General features: G+C 47.6%; 1 protein-coding gene across 1 annotated transcript in view; it reads left to right on the plus strand.

The window, feature by feature from the left end:
- The window catches only part of LOC144139130 (uncharacterized), a 136,633-nt gene that overhangs the window by 102,810 nt on the left and 13,184 nt on the right, over positions 1-20,639 (plus strand). The window contains exons 8-10 of the mRNA XM_077671584.1: positions 8,254-8,307; positions 8,433-8,471; positions 12,766-12,907. Coding sequence (XP_077527710.1) covers positions 8,254-8,307; positions 8,433-8,471; positions 12,766-12,907 — 235 coding nt within the window. The remainder of the gene's footprint in view (positions 1-8,253; positions 8,308-8,432; positions 8,472-12,765; positions 12,908-20,639) is intronic.

Raw genomic sequence — 20,639 nt, forward strand, 5'->3', positions numbered from 1 at the left:
GGAAGACTAAATAAAAATGTTTACTGGTTATATATTATATGTCTTATATTTCCAACACTACCAGCGCTCGCTCGCTGCCGAGTGGTCCGGAGTACTAGTGTGTTATTTTGCAACTCGGAAGTTCGAATCCCCGAGGGTACATCCCTTTTTTGCAGGTTGATTTCATCGTTTTCGGCCGATGTTTTCTATGCTGAAATCACTATTTTTCGGCCGTAACGTTCATTAATCCACAAGCGAGTTCGCACGACGCGCACGGACAGACACTGACGCGCTAGCGAGTTCTCGTTGGCGTGCTGTTTCCATAAGCACCAACTGCTTCTGGGCAGTGGGCACAGTCCCGAATTATCCGATCCTTGGCTTGATGCGAACACTCTTTTTACGTTACAGACATGAGTCAGGCAAGCTATAAAAGTGGGGGAAAAGGGCACGGAATTTGAGCGTCTACGGTGACGCCGAAGGCGTTCATCCACTGCCAAGGCCTCAGCTAGTGCTTGCTATGATTGCAAGCGTCTTGGTAGGCTTATCTGAGGCATTTTACAGCCGACAACACGACAGAACCTCGGTATGGCGATTATTGAGGTATCGAGAATGCCCATCCAACAATAACGTCAGATGTCAAGCATGTTGTTTCACACAACCGAAACCAAAACTTAGTTGAATGCTAATCTTGGACATCGTCCAGTCACTTACCACCTTTACCTATTGTCCCAGCAATCCCCCCTGCAAGCATTATGAAAATCCGTTCACTATCACCGAAGCTACGCGCCAGGAGAAATCGCGCATAATTGTTTGCCCTCACCTCTACCGCGGAAAATGCGACAAAACCTGCGGCCTCTCTCCCGCAGGGGCGGGGATGTGGGGGAGGGGGGGGGGGGCGGCTCGCGGCATTCTTTTCGGCGGACATCGATTGGTTGATTGGTTGGTTGTTTGCCTCAGACCATGGCACATTTGTATCTAATCATATAATAATACCTACCTAATAATCATATGTACCCATTCAGGATGTGACCTAATATATTTTAGATCTCAAAATTTAGAAAAAAAAATACAGAACAATTTTTTAGTATGTATAATATGAAAGTAGAGTCAGGAAGAAAATAAATAAATGTGAACGCTTAGCTGGCTAGCAGGAAAACTGGCCTGTCGCCGCCACATAAGAGTGAAGGGCGGACACAACATCCCTATGGCAGACTCCTATATCAAAGGCCGGGGGAGTTTTCTTTTTTCTCCGCTACGAGGAGCGGCCGATTTCCGGACTTATCCGCGAGCCGGTACAGGAAGAACTATGCGGAGGCTGGGGAAATGAGCCAGAAACCATGCGACATATTGTAACGGAGTGCAAAAATATCCGTCCAGCCCTCAGTGATGGAGCCATCCAGCTTCCGGAATCCCTTGGCTTTAAGGTTAGCGGAAAGGTGAATTGGACAGCAGTAGAGGTTAGTAAAAGAAGGTTAGAATGTTGGTGGGAAAAGTGCAGAGAACAATCTGGGAAGACATGCGAACAAAGTCTGACTAGCACAAAAATTTCGTAAAAGTATTTTCTTTTTATTTTGACATTATTTTTATATATTTTGTTTGTATTTTTTGGCGAGGTGATTGTACAGTGGCGTTGCGACTAAGGCCGCTGTGCAACGCCACCCCGTTACAAAGGGGAAGCCACTAAGCATCATCATCATCATCATCTGGTGCCACAAAAAAAACAGGCATGGCTGCCTGCTTCCAAGCGTGGGCTCAGGCTTTCCTTAAAGGATTTCGTGGATTTCGCTTATCGATTACTTGGAAACAAAACAAAATAAAACAAAGCTGGTGTTTCAATTAAAGACACAACTTCGGTAATATTGCCATTACCATCATCATCAGCAAGCGAGTGAAGAAGTCGATAAGGCTCGAACTCAGGATCAACAACAACAACAACAACTACCGCTTAGCTGCAATGTTGCAGTGATTAACTCTGCTATTTAGCCTTCCTTTTTAGAAGCCCCAAGTCTCATTCGTGACATGTGGCGGAAGAGCCGAGTACGCCCCATTCACGCTGAATACGCCTACACGACCAGGTAAGCCCAGCCCGATACCGAGCTTGGGCAGGCGACCCTTCGTCGAAGAGCGTGCTGTGCGCAAGAGCAGATGCCTCCAAGGCTACGCACAGGAGTTTAGGCAACTGACCGCGAATCCTAGAACGACGCAGGTGAGGCATACAATCGGCATTACGTCACAGTCCCAGAATACTGAAGCGTTCGCGCCAGCGATCGTATACTGACCCATCGTGCTCCGTACTCCTCCTGCCTCCTGCCGTGGGGGCGCCGTCGATAACATCAGATGTTAGATCGAGCAGTAGGAGTGAGCGGCTCACCACAATAGTTCGATTGCGCACCAGCGACGCCTGAGTTTGGACTTTTTTGGAGGATACAGGTCATAACTAGTTTGTCAATCAGATGCCACGTTACCTCATAAGACTCATGCAAGTTGGGTCTCCGCGGATCTTTCACCCACCGCTTTCTAGGTTAGAGGGCTGATCACAACTGTGGATCCGGTGGCCATCACAGAAACATAGGTTCGCGTCCTAGTTCGAGGCGTGAGGGGCGACATTTTTTGTGGGCCCTTTCGAAATCCGCCAGCGACCATAGAAGAGTGTGTGGCTGGGGCCACAAGTACTGAGCAAAGGCTCGAAGCGAAAAGTGATCATTACCTCATACCAGTTAGCGGCTGCCACCACAATTTCTGCAGCCACGACATTGCGACTTCACATGAGTACCCATCAGAGTTTCCTTGGCGAAATTATCCGCGAGGTACTACAGGAGAAACTGCAAAACTGCTGCTAGCGCGCAAACTGCCAGCGTTATAAAAGGTTGCTGAGGATGTCAGAGAAGTGCTCGGACACTTTCTCCATGCGATTACCTTCGACGTTGTCTCCGAGCGTCTTTCCATGGCGTACGTCGCGCCGACTCCCCAGCCGCAGTCGTTGGTCGTCGTAACTTTTTGAGTCGCTGCACATTCCGCAGTATAGTGCACTACTGCAGCATCCCCTAACGAAAACGGACTTCTGGCGAACGCCAGATGGCAAACCCTCCTAAGCTAGACCACACCTCTTGCCGCAGCCCCTACCGTGATGTCCGGCTTCGAGGATTCTGTCCAGGTGATCCAGGCTCACTTTACTGTTAACAGCCTTGCAAAATTGAGGAGTGCCTCCGATGCCCAACCCCACCGCCGCTCCAGGTCGCAGCTCGTTTATCGCGATCACCGTCACCCCCTCGTTCTCCTTCGCCTGTGAACTGATATCGCCGACAAAGCCCATTGCCCCTGCCACGCCAGTAAAATTAAGTACAGCAGCGCATGGGGGCGGTGCTGCCGATGACAAAAGTAACGCCGAACTGCCACAAACGATTCGACAATCGCATTCAGACTTCGCAAATAATCAAATAGGCATGCATGGCCGGTACAAAACTTTTTCAGTATTATAGATTACCACTACGCGGCTGCCCTCGTTGAAACTGGCGCTGGCTACTCAGTTCTTCGTGCGAATCTTGCCCATCAGCTGTGGAAGCTGATAAGAGCGTGGTATGGCCCCTATAATCGTACTACCGGGGGACACGTCATGGTGCCTGTTGGAAGGTGCACTGCCCGCATCGAGGTTTATGGTGACGTGTGCCGCGTAAAATTCCTAGTCCTGCAGAACTGCTGCAGAGACATACTGCTTGACGTTGACTTGCTGTTCGAGAATGGCGCCGTGATTGATGTAGCATCAAACGTACTCACACTGCCCAAGCCTCAAGCTTTACAGAGCCAGCCCAGCTTATACTGTGGCGTAGGAAGTGTCTTACACGAACGCGTAAATCTTTCTCTGTGAGCCAGTGTTTCCTTGCTGGTTCAAGTGGAGACATTTCCTGAAGCTGAAGCACTTCTGGTATGGAGCATCTAGCTTTTTCTAGAGAGAGAAATCGGTGTAGCGGGGGCCTACAGCAGCTTCACAGCGGGTGCGCGGAAATCCCAGCCGCAAACTTTGAGGACGAGCCGCAACATTTGGCCAAGGCTATGGCTATATCTCAAACAAAAGAGTTCACCAAAATTTCCGCTATTGAGCTATTCCCGGCACTCCCAAACCACCGCCACAGATAAAGAAAATGAAGGAAGCTCATACTAACCCGTAACACTTCAAAGTAGCGAAGCTGTACGCAATTTTCATGGCCATCAAGATGGTTTACTCCCACGATTGTAGCCAATTTGCTTTTTCTTCGCAGCCGAAACGACCTTTACATTATCACTGGTGCTATATGTATGAGCTTACTTCAGTTTGTGCGGAAGTGGTAGTCATTGGACCTCAGCTTCTACGGGTGTACGTAAGAAAGATTTGTACCCGTGGCCGCGCACGAATGACACCCTAGATCGGCTTCGCAACGGCCGCTACTTCTTGCCAATGCACCTGAAGAGTGGGTACTGGAAGATTCAGGTGCACGAGCGACATTAAAATGATGGGCGACATTATATAATGGGAATGTAACTTTAATTATAGTCGTTCGGCCGCCGTACCGCACCAGCAACCTTTTAGTCTGTAATAGAAACCGTTGTATCCCTTAAATGACAGCCGTGCCACGTTTACCTGGATGATTTCGCCGTCTTTTTTCCATACATTCGACGGTTATTTTCGACGACTGCGAACTGCCCTGAAGTCTCTAGAAACCACTCAATTCGCCCCGAAATTGACGAAATGCTGGTTCGTGTGGGATGAGCTCAAGTTCGTAGATCCTGTTATTAGCAACGAAGGTGTTATGGATGGACCAGCGAAAATAACCGCCGTTCGTTCCTTCCCAACACAAATGAACAAGTCTGCTGTTACGAGATTCCTGGAATTGTGTTATTACTACCGATGCGTTTCCCGACTTTCTCTCAGATAGCCTCGCCACTACCTTACCTTACAAAATCACTGGTGCCAGTTGAGTGGAATGACGAACAGCAGCACGCATTTGAGGCAATGAAAGCATTTCTGCAGAGATCACCTGTCCGGGGACACTCTGACCATGATTACGAGACCGAAATGCCTACTCATGCCACTAAAACGGGAATTGCCACTGTACTTATTCAAATGCAGGATTAGGCTGACCGCGTCATAGCTTTCGCCAGTCTTGCACTAACAATGATTTCAAAAAAAAACTATTCGACTAAAAAAGTGTGTCTTGCGCTTATTTACGCAATTTCGGCGCTATCTGTAAGTTTCGGCCCTATCTGCAGGGACGGTGGTTTAGTGCCGTCACAGATCACCATTGTCTGTGTTGGCGTAATATCCGTAGGGACCCATGTGGCCGATTTGGCAAATAGGGCCTTCATCTCCAGGAGTTCGGTTTAACCATCACATACATTTCACATCGCAAACACTACGATGCCCACCCCGACCGTCGCCACTAAAAAGGGTACTTCCTGTCTCCGACAGTTGGGGCCTAGTTATCGGACCCTATGGGTGAGAGGTAACCCGTGGCAGGGACCACATATTTGGCAATTTGCACTGTCTGATGCCCTCGCTGAGCAATCAGTCTTGGAAGAGAGTCCGACAAATGGATTGGAGCAAAATTGCTTCCCTCATTCCCACCCTTCTTCCCATAACCCATCCCGATGTCCAAGTTCCTGTTCCCAGCCACCCACCCTATCCGGCTTTTAAGTGCAAAGCACTTCTTAAGCGACCCTGAACCTGCGTCCACCGGCGATGTCCGCACCACATACCCACGGGGGGGGATTGGCCAGGAATCTCCTCGTCTTCCTTGGCAACGGGGGGAGATGGGCGCGCGCTGCCTGGCCGCTGACATGGCACATACCCACGTGGGGGATTGGCCAGGAATCGGGCGTGAGAAGGGCTAATGCACCCGCTTAAAGGAGTACTGACACGAAATTTCAAAGCTGAGATCCGCTCTAGCAATCAAGTACAACGACAACACATATAGGTGTCTGTGAATAAATGCATCTTTCTTTCTTTGTAGTTGTGTGTCTGTGTGTGATCTCTCTTTCGCGAACATTACCGAACCGCGCAAATTCAACTCGTGCATTCGCACTTTCACATTCTTCCCCTCGGGGAAATGCGGGGAATTTTTTCCTAGGGGGGACAAAAGGGGTCCCCCCGGGCTCGCCCCCCCTGGCGGTGGGTCGCAAGAAAGCTTTTTTCCCTTTAATTTCTCTCCACCTTCGCGTGGACAAAATTCTCTTTGCCGGTTGGCCCTATTTTTGTATTGTTGCAATTGGGTATAACCGGTTGTACTGCGATTGTACCGGGGAGCTATTGAAAGCTCCATTTACTCGATGGCTCTCCCGCGCTTCAGTGAAGAACGCCCCTACGATTCTCAACGATGACGACGACGACGTTTTCGGAAAACTGCAGGTTTCGGGTAAATCAGCACGGCAGCGACAATATCCTCAGATACCTAAGGTGATTGCGTGCGTGCCCAGGGCCAAGAAGTCAACCTTACGAAAGTTTTTGTTTTGCATAACACTTCATTGTTCTGTCTGCGCCATGACGTGCTCTACAAGACGAAATCTTACCCGAACTACACTCATCGTTCCTCGTCGGGCCAGCAGCCTTCGCAAAGAGATCATATACTCTTGTCATGATCACTCCCCCGCCGGACAGTTTGAATGCAACCACACAATAGCACGAATAGGAAAAAACTGTTACTGTCCTCGTATTCCTTAGTCAGCGCGAAAAAGCCACCACCGCGGTTGGCTTGGCTGCTAACCTGTATAGCCACCAAAAACGTATATAAACACATAGGAATGGCCCTCCTGGGCTCACGTCCTCTTTCTAACTCAATGTATTTATGGTTTGCAATAGGAAGAGACTGTTTGAATGGCTACGCAGAATTTAAAGCCCTGCCATTCGGAGCCATCGCTGTAATAGCGAAAGTTTTCATAGAATGAATTGTTTTGCGGCATGGTGCTTTCCAGGTGCTCATCACCAATCGCCGTACTGCATATTCGCCTCAACTCCCGCAGGAAATAATCTGCTTCAGCAGCCACAGCCACCGCCGCAGCAAACCGTACCAGCCCTCCCTCCCCCCTAACATACTGCCTCTCAGGTCGCCTCGACAAGACCGTCACCTATATAATCGTGATGTACGCGTACATGAAACACCGATCACAGAACAGTCATTCACCTTGTAAAGACCAATTATAACACCGCGATCTCAGAAAGATCCGGCTTTTCTCTAGTTTATTTGCTGCACAGCCCACACGTGAATACAGTGCTCGACGCGATGTTGGCTCAGTTGCCGCATGACCTTAACCACGAAGATGCGGAGGAACAATCGCAGTGAATAGAGGAAGCTTGGCACCTCACAAAGATGAGGACTCAAACAATGCGTCGATACCCATCACTATAACCCCTCGTCAAAGTGACGTACACTGCATCTCCGGCTACAAAGTTTGGATTTGGACACCCATACACCGCATTGGTCTTTAGAAAAAGCTCATAAAGCAGAGCTTTAGCCCATATACGATATTTCGTTGTATTGGTGACCTAAGTTATGAAGTAGTCTCTTATGCAGCGCACTCAACATCGCACATAAGTCGAAGGTCCGAAGATGTGCACGTCGTACATCTGAAGGAATACTAGAAACGTTTAGGCACAAGCTACGGCACTAACACAACAACAGTCCGTCTTTGGTCTAGGCATCCAGTTCACGCTTTCAAACGGGGAGTAATGCCACTACCATCATACGCAGCAAGCGAGTGAAGAAGACCAGAATGCTCGAGCCAGTGCTTGGCGTCACGGACAACATTTATTAACATTTCTTCGGCTTCTCTTTTTATGATACACAGCAACACCCGCAAGACCTTGAGTATTACTTTAAATTTTTGCCGACAAACAACAGGCTTGTCAACATGCCCCACGCTTGCCTATGTTTTCCCAGCGCATACGGACCAACCGCTAACCAGCTATTAATACATGACGTATATGGGGAGATTCGCAACACGTATACATTGAGTAACTCTGACCAAGGCCTCCTACCTTGTCGCACTGCCTGGGCAGCACAGTGGGCTTTTCCTTTGTTGTGTTTTTGTCATTTTTTGCTTCCAGGCATTGTTGCTGGCTTCTTCAAAGGGAGAGTTTTCTTTCCCAGATTCTGCCCCAAATGACGGGGGGCGTGTAAGGAGAATGCAATAGCTTTTTGTGTTTATATAATAGTGTTCGGTGCTGTTTGCGCAAAAGAACACATCTGTTCTCTGCCCAAAGCCCGAGTTTTGTATCAATGATAGCTGATTCACTTTCTCTTACAGTGCGAATATTTCAATGAGAAAATATGCTCTGGTTGGAACGACAGTTCCATTGCGGTAAGTACGTAATAAATCGAATGCGTTGATGAATACACTAATACCTGCATTTTTGACCAGAACTACACGGAATATGGCATAATTTGACTAATGTCCCTTCTGTTTTTTTTTTTTTTTTTGGCTAGCGCAAGCATAACTTGGGTCTTGTATTAAGCTTTGCGAAGGTAAGTGCTCGATTTAAACAGTTTCTTACTTTTCGATTGATGCGGTAATGCTTGTAGGTCAACCTCATAATGCGCACAGGAACAGTGTTTGTTGAATGATTCAAGGGGTTGTCCCTTTTACTCCAATATTCTGGAGCACGCGCACACTCATCGCTTGAATGTATGCCAACTTCCTGAAGCAGTTATTTTCCGTGATATTGGGTATGTCTGCTCGAGAACACTGTGTATTAAAACAATACGTTTGACGGAGCGGCTCCCGCAAACTACAGGAACAAAATGGTAATCATTGATTCGGGGAAAATTTGCCGCATTTATACTTGTTTTGCTAAACATTTTCTCGAAATATGGCTTTTTGTTCCGCATTTTAAATACACGATTATCTTCAAAAAGTCAATTTCAAGCTCGCAAACTAAGTAAAATTTCACATTTAACTTACTACAACACGTTTTTCGGAAGGTGGTTGGTATTGCTTTTTAACAAGAAAAACGTCGCTTGAATGAGACGAAACTACAAATAGAAATTTTCTTTGTCTTTTTTATAGTCCTCTCTTTTTCCCGCAGTTGTTTCAGATTCATTCTCAACTTGTGTGCTCAAGTTGAAAAAATGTGACGTACCACTTTAGCGGCGTCCACGTACTGCGCAGCAGTTTTATACCGTGAGCTTTGGGGCCCTTGCTGCTTTGTTGCGTCTTAACAAGGGGCTCTTTTTTTAACACTGGGTGATTTACTAGTAACGTATTCATAACAACGGATCGCTTTTGCTTGGTGACGTGCACTAGGCAGTTGCCCTCCACAGACTAACCTATGACTAACGGTAGGCTCTATTTTAGCGACCACGGTAAAAATAGTAGTTTGAGGTGCCCGGTCACGCATGGTTTGTCATGAGTGGGTAACCATTTTGCTTTATTATACCTTGATTGATTGATTGATTGATTGTAGGGTTTAACGCGCCGACGCAACGCAGGCGATGAGGCGCGCCGTAGTGGAGGGCTCCGGATTAATTTTTACCACCTGGAGATCTTTAACGTGCGCCGAAATCTCGTACAGACGGACATTTTGCTTTTCGCCTCCATCAGAAAAGCGGCCGCCGCGGCCGGGAATCGAACCCGCGACCTTGTGCTCAGCAGCGCGACACCTTAGCCACTGAGCCACCGCGGCGGGTGTTATTATACGTTTTGGGTAACGGTTTACAAATAGATGGTTAAATGTTCTAAACGCTAGAAAAAGCGCAGACACAACAAGAAAACGAACAAGCCAAAACGAAGCTCCTTCGTTTGTCTTGCTTGTTTTTCTCGAGTGTCCGCGTTTTTTGCCCCTTATAACATTTGATCATGTCGTACCAACTGCACTACATCCATCTCTTGCTAGTACAAATAGATGCCATCTCTTCGCCACATTACCCACGTACAAAAGGTGATCCAACGGATGAATCACAATTATTCACAGATGTGACGTTAGTAATTTTTGTGTGGAATTGCATTGCTTGATAAGCCCCCTCAGGGATCACCATAGGTGGTCGACGGCTTGGTTAGTAGCAGGTTAACGATGGGTAAGTAGAACTTTGTGCATCTCAGATTGCTGGTGAGCATCAGCTCGGTGATTTTAAGCAACCTACCTCGGGGACCCACTTAGCCTCGCCTATGTACCGAGGGTTCGTGTTGAGAAGTGAGTGCGCTTACTAATAAACCGCCAGCAACTCTCCTGGTTCACTCGGACGACAGGCAGTAAGAGACAGACCAAAGTTGGCGTGCTTACTGAAGAGAATTCCAGCATCTTCAAAACCTACCAGATCTTCATCGGGTACTCGAGGAAGTATCAAGCACGATTGCTGGGTAACTTATGAGTTTGCTACCAGATGTGGCACTGAAGGTGAAAACACATTTTTTGCACAGTATTTTGATGGCAGGTGGTTTGTAAAAAAAGTTATTTTCGTTGATCCCTTTTTCCATGGTATCCCCGACTTAACTCCTCACATTGGTAATTGAAACCGTATGCTTGTGGTACGAGAACTACACGACCTACTGCGGAAAACGTCAATTTGGGGTATTTCTTTAAAGCAAAGCATTGAAACCCTTATTTCAAGCGAGCGACGTGGCCCAACACCTTCTTGCCCAGTGGAAGGCGCGAGATAACATAAGCACGCCACCGTTCTCGCCAAAATGGGGCTAAGGCGCTCTACAGGCGCTAAGGCACTCCACAGGCAGTATGTCTTAAACCCAGCAGTAGGCAACGTTGATGCGGCGATACCCAGGCCACCGTGCGGTAGTGGCCGCGGTGTTAGGTCAACAGGGAAATGAAACCTTGTACTGCTTAATCCCTACGTCCAACACAGAAACTGGGGAAAGGTAGCCATAGCTCTTGCCATTACGGGCACCATCATCTCGAACTCAAAGGCCGCCCTGCACAACTGTGCGTGCGGTAGGATCAGCCACTACAGCCGAAATCCTTACAAACAGCATGACCCCAGTTTCAAGGTACATGCGCATGGTATCGACGCCCTCTTACTCCTCTCTGCAGCTAAACGAGAAGGCAAATGAAGCATCCCGAGGGTACACGAGCCAGGTTGACTTTGAATCCGACAACGTTCTGTGTCTGACGGGGGAGATGGACAGACTCGCAACGTACCGAAAGGTTACCCAGCACTGTAGGCTGACCCCACTAAAATTTCCAACATCCCATTCTTTGCTAAGCAAACAGCAAACAGTTGCATGGCGTAGGTTGAAATAAAATACGTTTTCTGACCTCGCCCTGTTTCACCGCAGCTACCCGATAAGTACACAGATAAGTACGCAAGTGGCCTAACATTGGAGCAGTCACACTACAACACGGGGTGTTGAAATGCCAAAATAAAGCATAGGAATTTGGAAAAGCAATGCATATGAGAAGTAGTGAGCAGTGCGAGGCCAAATTGCTAAGCTTTCTTCCCGGGATACAGACTGCTGTGATCCAGCAGAGCACGCCGCCAGAGAAGACACCAGGCTTTCCCGCTCTCCGCCTCTCATTTTGTGCTACATTATATTTGCGTTGCTTTCATCGCTTTCGCTTTTTTACTGTTGCAGCGCGAGAGGAAAACGCACGATTCTATAGATTGCCATTTGTGCGTTTTGGAAGTTTTTTTTAAACGCGCGCACTTTGACCCTCAAAGTATCTTACTCCTGACAAATACCCTAAGCGGTATGTGCCCCAAAGAAAGCAACACCAATTTGTTCTACCATCTGAACGTGCTGTGATAGCTCAGCGGTAACTCACCGAACCGCTGCTGTGAAAATGTGGTTGTTTTTCAGCGAACCTGTTCAGCAAGTCGTAATTTTTTGTGTCCACAGTAAACATACAAATAAATTGCCGAGTGCGCGCACGTGTGTGCGGGCCTCGCGGTGACCGCCTGGCTGTTAGCAAAACCAAAAAAATTCCTTGCGCTCGTGTATGCGTACCTAGCTACGACCGCCCGGCTTCCCCAGCGCCAAGCAAAGAATACCCACTTTGCGAGATTGGCCAAGATTGCCGCGACCACCCTGCACTTTATGCAATGAGAAAAAGCTGAGCGCTTGTGTGTGCGTGCTTCCCGGCCACCGTCCAGCGTCCACGGGGCAGGTTGGTTAGCCAAGTATACCAGCTTAGGAAGATTGCTCAAGATTGGCAAAAAAAGAAACTAGCGTTCGCCGCAATCCTGGCAACATTTGGTCTGAACGAGAACGACTCCAGGGCTCCCCGTAATTATGGACACATTTGCTCGGAACGAGAAAGACACGTCACAGCGTACGCCCCTCCAAGGTGATGCCAAAGATTATCACTTGCAAAAAGTTAAAGCTTCCACTTATAGCAGAAATGACGGAGTAAAGGTCGGTACGGCAGCGAAAAATAAGCAAATCGGCTGCAATCGTGGACTTAAACCCTCGTGGTGGGCGTGAAGGTTGCGTAGAGCTTCGCTATCTTCGAGTCTTGGATGTTAGTGCGAGTTTCCTTAATTTTATTTACTGTTGGCAACTCCAGTCATTTTTTCACGAGAAAACAAACAAAAGCAACGAGGCGGTTTTTTTGAGAGGGCAGAAATTAAGGCTCTTGCCTTGAATAGTTGTCGTCATCACATCATAAGTTGACATATAAATAGGGCTAAGAAATCACCGGAGGTAGAATTCAGACAACCGATATTTATTCATACAAGTAATTGCGCTAAACAATTTAAAGAGGAATACTTCTACTCTACTTACTTCATAGAAACCCTAGTTTCGTGGTTCTATGAAGGCTTTGTATGCTTATTCTTTGTGCTTGTGTTCTTTTTCTTGACTAATACTTAGTGCTTTGTGAGAGAGGCCAAGGAATTCCCATTCCGAGATATATGGGAGCAGCTACTACGTGCTCTTCTTGAAAAACTGCTGCAACGAATATCCTCTCTGCTCTCGATTCTAGAAGAAATCTTTTCAGGGAAATTGTTGACATGTAAGTAACACATATGGCTTTCTTTTTCTTGGGGTGCTGCGGCTTCTTTCTTGGAAGAATATTCCCAATTTTTTTGTCTTTTTGAGGCTTGCAGTCTTGTAGAGTAAGTCTGTGCAGCGCCTCCGAAAAATACCTTACGAGCTACAATAAAAAAGCCTGGCCGTAGGGCTGAAAATAAGTATGCGCAAACCACAAACAATAAATACAGTAAATCCCGGCTCATATCGAACAGCGCGAAGATTGTAAAATAGTTCGATATAGCAAAAATTTGATATAAAAACTGAACTAAAAAAAAATAACATGAGAGCAATCTTGCCGACGGAGTCGCGAGCTAAGGCTGACCTCTTCCCACCCTGCAGTTCACTATTGATACGACACTTTCTCGGAAAGAAAACAGTTTATTGGGGCGGAAGAACTGCGTCAGTGTAGCCTGCTTCTTGGAGCGCAGCGCGGTGCTGGTGACGGCTTGCGCCACGGTATCTAAACAGGCGACAAGCACAAGACCACTGCCCTGAATGGCACTGCAGTATCGCCGTACAGGGCCACGGCGATACTGTTATCTCTGTTAGCGATACTCGGCGATATCTCTGTTATTGTGTGCAGAAAAGTGTGTTACATTTTATGTACCTACCCCCTACTGCCACAGCCCAGTTGTTTTGCAATATTTATTAAAAAAAATTATTTAAAGAATAAACAAAATAAATAACTAGCTAAATAACTAACTAACCAACTAACTAACTAAATAAATAAATAAATAAATAAATAAATAAAAATAAATAAATAAATAAAAAATAAATAAATAAATAAATCTACATAGCTTGCACTTCAGATCACCGCAACCCTTTCTTGTGCCCCACTTCCAGCTTTTTTAGCGCTCGCAGAGGTAAGATCCCCAGATCCGTGTGCATACATTCGCAGTGCTATGGGGCACAGTCGTGGCAGCTATACTGACGTCACAGCAAGCCATTTATATATTTTTTTTCACAGCAGAGGTAAGTGCTTCTGAAGGACAGCGCTCGGTTTATAGGCGAAACTTCGCACAAAACAGTCTGATAAACAACGAAAAATATCTTCTACCCGGGGGCTTGGTTGTGCTAGCAAGCTTCACAACTTTTCAAGCATGCCCCTGATGGGTAATTGATGCTTGTGGTGTGGCACCACCCCCCCGCACTTCGAAGTGCGTCACCCCGATGCAGTAACAGATATGTCTAAAGAAAGATAGTAAACAACAAAGTGTAGGAAATAAAAAATGCTATACATTCGCTAGACAGAACGGGAAACACTCATTGCCGTTCACATTCTGGTAAACGTCATTGCACACAGCGATTTTGCGTAAAACATCTGCGGCGAAAATGAGTTCAAACACAAGCACAACAGGAGTCGCGACCATTGCTGAACGCGAATAGCAGAGCACCATTCTAGCTGCATGAATGACTTCCGGAAGACGTTTTCGGTGGGATCGAAGAGTTCTCAGAGCACCATTCTAGCTGCATGGATGACTTCCGGAAGACGTTTTCGGTGGGATCGAAGAGTTCTTTAGGAGGTAATTTGGTAGGTAACATGACTGAGTAGGCGCACCACTTTGTAAGCACCGACGTAATGCCTTAAAAAGTTTTCGGATCGCCCATGAAGATCCTAAACACAGACTTTGTTGCCGAACTGCTGTCAGACCACCCCTCTGTGGCGTTGGTTATATCGGTGATATTGGCCTGCTTTGACTGACTGATGTCGAATACGCCACTCCGCAGTCCAAACAAAGTGGCCTGTTGTCGGGAGTACACAAGAGATAAATTTTGCGAGAGGTAATTCCACGGAGTATGGCAATGTGCTTCGAAGGAAAGGGTCAAATAAAGGCTCCGGCGCAATCCTTGCGACAGTCGCAGGTGCGCAGTAATGAAATTGCCGCATGGCGGCTTCTTACGAACACCGTGCTTCCTTAGGCTGCGGTTATTTTGTTGGCTCAGAAATCCGCACAGCTTGCTTCACTTCTTCACCTATGATCTCGGTGATGAACACTCTGTGAGGTGAATCTTGGTTTATACCAAATGCCTGGAGCTCTTCTCGAAATATTCTCCTTACCAGTTTGGGAAGGTCGTTGAAGTCGCTGTCCAGCCCTGCCAGGCAGTCTGCACTGGAGGTGATGTCATCAGCTCGGTGGTACTGCCGTTACCTCTCTGAAGTGCCCGTTCTGTTGTGGTGACCTCTTCAATAAAATCGGAAGTCGTGCGCCCAGTATTCCTAACGAGGAGAGATAATATCTCCTGATTCACACCACGCATCAGGTACCGAGCCTTCCTGTAGTCCATCATAGATAAGTTTTGCGAGTCGAAACAAGCATCATGACTTCAGTGTACATGGCGTAGAACTCGTTGGGGTGTTGGAGTCGGGATTGTAGCGCAGCTTTACCCCTCTTTTTACGGTCGTTGCCAACGTAGGTCGCAAGTAGCGGCTGACAAAACTCCTGCCAAGAAAGTATTGTGGTTTCCTGGTTACCGAACCACGATTCAGCCGAAACCTCCAGGGAGATGTAAACGGTGTGCAGTTTGCACCCTTCGTTCCAGCCGTTGAAGTTGGCAACCTCCTCAAACTGTTTCAGCCAGTCTTCCGCATCTTAATACGAGTCCCCGTAAAAGGCTTCGTTGTGGGAGGTTGCTGGATGACGTACTAAAGTATTGCTTTATTGGGAGGGGTGAGCAGTCGGCTAGTATCCCGCCCTTTCATCTTCGGTTTCCGATTGAACAATGGCCCTCAATCCGCACGCAGCCCTTGCAGGCGGTGACTGGCGCTCCCGTGAACAGGAGTGACCCGTATGTTTTAATGGGTGCTAGACGCGTTCTTGAGATCAGGACTCACGAATGATGAGGACAGATCAAGGTTACTTTCTAAGGCGAACTTGTGCCCAGAGATGATGTGCAACTCGTAGTCTCAGGCCTGTACCACCGTGTTTTACCTTTTTCAACTGTAGTGCGTTTGGTCTTGTTTTTTTTTGCCTATCTGTTATTTACTGACGCCTTTATGCCAGTGTCAAGACAATATGCAAGTTCAATTAGGGATACGAGAGTTGTTGCAGAAAAGTGAATTGTTGATGCGGCGCATGCGGGACACATGCTCTTAGTAATCTTGTTTAACCTGAGGTAATGGACGCAGATGCGGAGGTAACGTTTTTCTTTGGGATAAGGATTACGGGTGATGCCAACGGAATCCTTGATGGCCGTATCATATCATTGCGCAAGACTTGGCATTGAGTTGGCATTGAATTGCTTCATGTTACCAGGAAATCGTATCGCGTTGTCGCCGAACAGGCGTCTTTCCTTGTAACGACTCAGCATTGAAGCGTCACCATTCAACGTTCTCTATCCTCAGATGTCTTAGTTGCAGTATCCTCAAGGTGCCAGCACATCAACTTGTTCGTCTTCCATCCCCTACGTTAGCAATATCCAAGTTTTGCTCCATCAGCAAAGCGAACGAGAAAGAACAGGGGGGAACCTGACTCTGGGGTTCATAATCAGGTCGTCCAATCGGTTGCATCGAGTCGTTCGGTTATTGTGCACGTCGTAGCGTCGGTGGAAGGTCTTGCGGTGTCTGAGAGGCGGCAGCCCTACCTCAGAGGACGCCTTCCTCAGTTTGTCGTATGCGTGCTGGCGAACATCTTGCCTGCCGCGATGATGGTCGTAGGTAGCGCACGATGAGGATAGGTGAATCGTCGGGGCCAGGGAGTTCTAGACTGCCATCACAGTGGTGGTAATGACGAAGGAAGACAGCTGATGCTTAGTTATTCCTACACGGGTGGAGCACATTCAGTGCAGCGTAGTCGATGAGCGTCAGGGGGACACACTAGTGTTCCCATTCCGCTTTAGGGTGTTTGGCGCAATAAACAGCCCCAGCGGCATTGCAGTGATATTACAGGAGTCTATTTTCGGAGAGGCGCCATTAGACGGCCTTCCCAGCGAAGCGGGTTTGAACTCAAGTCGAGTCCCTTGTGAACTGCTGCTTCCTGGGTGTGGTTAAAGATAGGAAAGGTTGATGTTCATTGGCCGGTCAGAGTAGAACGTCGGAATACGTCACAACGTGTGGTGCTGTGGAGTAGCAAATTAGAGCGGGGTGGTCTCCGCCACCGTGGTAAGCTGCATCACCTGCCACGTCTCATCGCACACTACGTAAGAGAAGGAGGCGGCGTTGTTCTGATGACCCACTAGCTGGGTTTTCTGCATATCAAGTTCCTCGGGAACAATGTCTCTTGTAGCTGTTGAAGAGCGAAGTCTTCCCTACTCTTTGATGCTAGAACATAACAGTTAGGGGTCTGTAGCTTAGCTCACGGTCGTATTGCTTAGCACGCTGCTGCAGCGCATGATGCATTTTTTCTGCTTCTTTGATGGAGTCAGCGTCACTTGCAGGAGGATGGCAAACAAGGCCCGCGAACAGCCGACCCTTTACTCTTGAATTAAGTGCCGCAATTGCAGAGCGATAACCTCATCAATATTGAGCCATTACGGAATCAAGGAGCAAGACCCCCAGTTGGGCGTTTTTGGGAGGGAAGGATGAAAAGTGTACTATAGTGACCATACTCGTGCGGTATGTACGAGGAGGTACGTCTTCCTCTTCCACACAATGTCCGACATACTCCCAGCCATAAAAGAGGGTAGCACAATTTCAACATGTAGCAAACGACTTCTGGTCCAAAGACAGCTACACCATTACTGGTAAAAAAGTAATGATTAGCCTCGCTCATCCTGAACGTCTGTCTTTTCTGGTTGCTTCAAGGTTGATCTTTTTGCTTCTACTTACTTTAGGCGCAGCCAAGTAGATGACCAGGCTGCTTTAAAATGCTACCATTGTTGATATTTCATTGTTGATGTTTCACGCGTTTTAGACGTGAAACATGTTCGCTTCGTCTCTTCATATACTGCCGTTGTAGGTGTGGGAACAACCACCATAGACGCCTCTGACATGCGAAGTTCTGCGGTTGGTCAGAGCCGAATCTTTGAACTGCGAATGCCCCTTGAGTAGCTCTATTGCCGTTGATCCAAAACTTTGTGATGTGTGCTGTGTGACGGACGCAACGTCCGGCATTAGAGAAACCATGTTCCGCTGTCAATATTATGCACGCTGTGCAGAGTCCCGTCGCTTTCTGTAGTTAATTGATTCTTGCGTACTCAGCACACAAGTCACTTCAGTCGTAATGTGAAGCGCAGGACGGTTTTCGGGCGGGGCCTTACAGGCACCATCCGAGCAAAATTGTCGCCTCTAATCCTTGCCTCGTGCGCTTCTAATAACGTCTCCTGCCACTATCGTCCACATTTGTTCTGATACTTTGAGTATGTTGACACCCCGCTTCTCACTCTCTTCTGGAACGGTTCGATCGCAGCAAGTCGGTAACGCAAGAAGAACTTGCGGCTGGGCGAGTTGGTGTGAGCTTTGGAACATGGTTTAAACCCTACAAAATGGATAAACCCAAGAAAGAGGAGAGGAAAAGCGTTATTTACCAAGTGGTTTCCCTTCGATGACGTGCATCAATATATACCAGAAAAGGAAGATGGAAGATGTGCAGACGAGCTTTGCGAATAACTTATTTAGCAACTTAGGTGGTTATGGTAGGGCGGTGTCAAACCATCTCATTTCGCAGGTACACAGTGAATAGACGCGTAGCTGACACAATGACCACGTTTTTTGTATGTGTGATAAGCCTCAAAATGTTCACGGGCTGTTTGGTCCTTGCTTCTGCCTAGAATTTGCGGATGGCGAAACATCGGTTCGCACGCCCAGCATTTTTTACAGTGAGAGTGTTTTATGAAGTTCTGCGCACAGCTCATCTGAACATCTTATGGCAATAAAATGTAGCGCAAATGAAACCAGTTGTTAGATAGCTCCTGTCCTGCCCTCTTTCTTGTGTTCGTGCATTTTTAGCACTTAAAACATGTCGCCAAGTACGCAACTGTGACCCATTTAGGTAGGCGCTGAAGAGGCTGGCTGCCCTGCAGGCCAAGAACTGTCAAGGGCCCCGTTCTGCCGCTGAAATAAAGCGTTGCGGAGCGTGCTTGCTGCCTCCGTTGGCCAAACAAATATAGGGCCGGGGCCTAAACCTCACCATTATGTGGAATTTAATCTTGGTAAGTCGGTATGAACGTGCAGCTGCACACGTTATGGGGAATAGCTTCCACGTCTAATCCTCCGAAAGCCCCTATCTCGGCACTGGTCTTTTTGGTGCACGAACGTTTCTGTACTCTGACGTTTTGGTACTAGGATAAACTAAGGCATACGAGTATTTGGCGACTTTCTAAATAACCTTCTGATTTGTTAGGGACGTACAATAAAAACCAAAAAGGGTCGTGAAGAGAAAATACAAGCTTGGTTTATGAGAAAAGCACTGCTCCGGCCCTAAAACACGTGGGCATGGGTGCCTATGAGAGCCAGATTGTGGACAGGTTGGGCGCCAGAATGGGCAGTTGCGGGTATAAATACACCGTGTTATCCGGCTAGCAAGCTAGAACATCAGAGCTAAAGCCCAATAGCCATTGCGGCGTCGTGGGGATACCGCTGAGGCTTCGTTCCTCTTACCTGGACTTGCCAAGGGTGCACTCGGAACCAGCCGATGTCGACAAACCATGCTTTATTGCTCAGTCATACTACTGAACACGCACTGCAGAGGCTCTCCCGAGCTTGGGCGGGAGATGTCTCTACGAGCTCGGTAAGCCGTCCGCGGCCGCGACTCGGTTCGTCTCCTGAGGGCGGACTCACCTCGTATCAGGGTCGAGAAACATCGGCTCTTTTGTCGAATCCGCGCGGTTCCAGACCTCGTAGAAAAGCCCTAAGCAGAGAAATCCCGCTTTCCTACGTTACCGTGGTTGGAAGAGAACTGTCCACAGAGGGAAAGGAGTGCACCAGCGGAAGCCGGCCGCTACGAGGCCAGCGCTCCGTGAGTTGCGATCGCGGATGGTGAAGCGCGCGTTTCGCGTGTGCGAGGTCACGTGAGCGGGCGCTCACGCGCGCTTTTTTGCTGAGGCGGCAACCCCGTGTCGTCGGCGCCGAGCAGTTAGCCTTTATAACGCGCCGCAGCCAGCATGGGAATCCATGTGGGTCCCACAAAGAATCACACAACTTTTATCACAAACCTTAAACAAATCATCAAGATTAGATAAAACATACCAAGCAGTTGCGACTCAACAAGCCGCTTTTCGATCATTTCTCTATGGCGTCACATAAACTAGTTTGTGCGCTTCGCCGACGCCGACTTAAGCCACAAGCTAAAAACATGGCTAACTGACTGTAGTGTGGGCTCTTATTGTATTTTTTGTGCCGTCTGAATGCTGACGTGAGGTTAACACACTGACAGCTATGTTTCAGTAATAAACAGCATTGCGTCATCCCTGTCCGTATCACGTCACTCTATCAAAGGATTGATAATTATTTAATATTTTTGTGTAGTTTTTGCTATGAAATGTCTTCCCTGGCAGTAATGGAGTTGAGTGAGCTACGAAAAGGCACCTAATTATTTCACATTTTGCGTTTTGCGTTCTTTCACATTTGATCAGTTGCGTTTTCCATTTATGGCACTTTTTACACGGCGTTTACACACCCGGAAATCTTGTACACCATCCACGCTCCTCTTCGCCCAAAAAAACAATTAGTTTATATAGCGTCTCATGTAAGTTTACTGCTATTACAACATTTTCAATAGAGCTAGTAGATTATGGGACGCGTACCTTGGTGACCTACACTAGCCTTTTTCAGCGAA

The sequence above is a fragment of the Haemaphysalis longicornis genome, unplaced genomic scaffold, assembly GCF_048455015.1.
Source record: "Haemaphysalis longicornis isolate Haplotype H1 unplaced genomic scaffold, Haemaphysalis longicornis Haplotype H1 scaffold_5, whole genome shotgun sequence".
Taxonomy (NCBI): Eukaryota; Metazoa; Arthropoda; class Arachnida; order Ixodida; family Ixodidae; genus Haemaphysalis; species Haemaphysalis longicornis.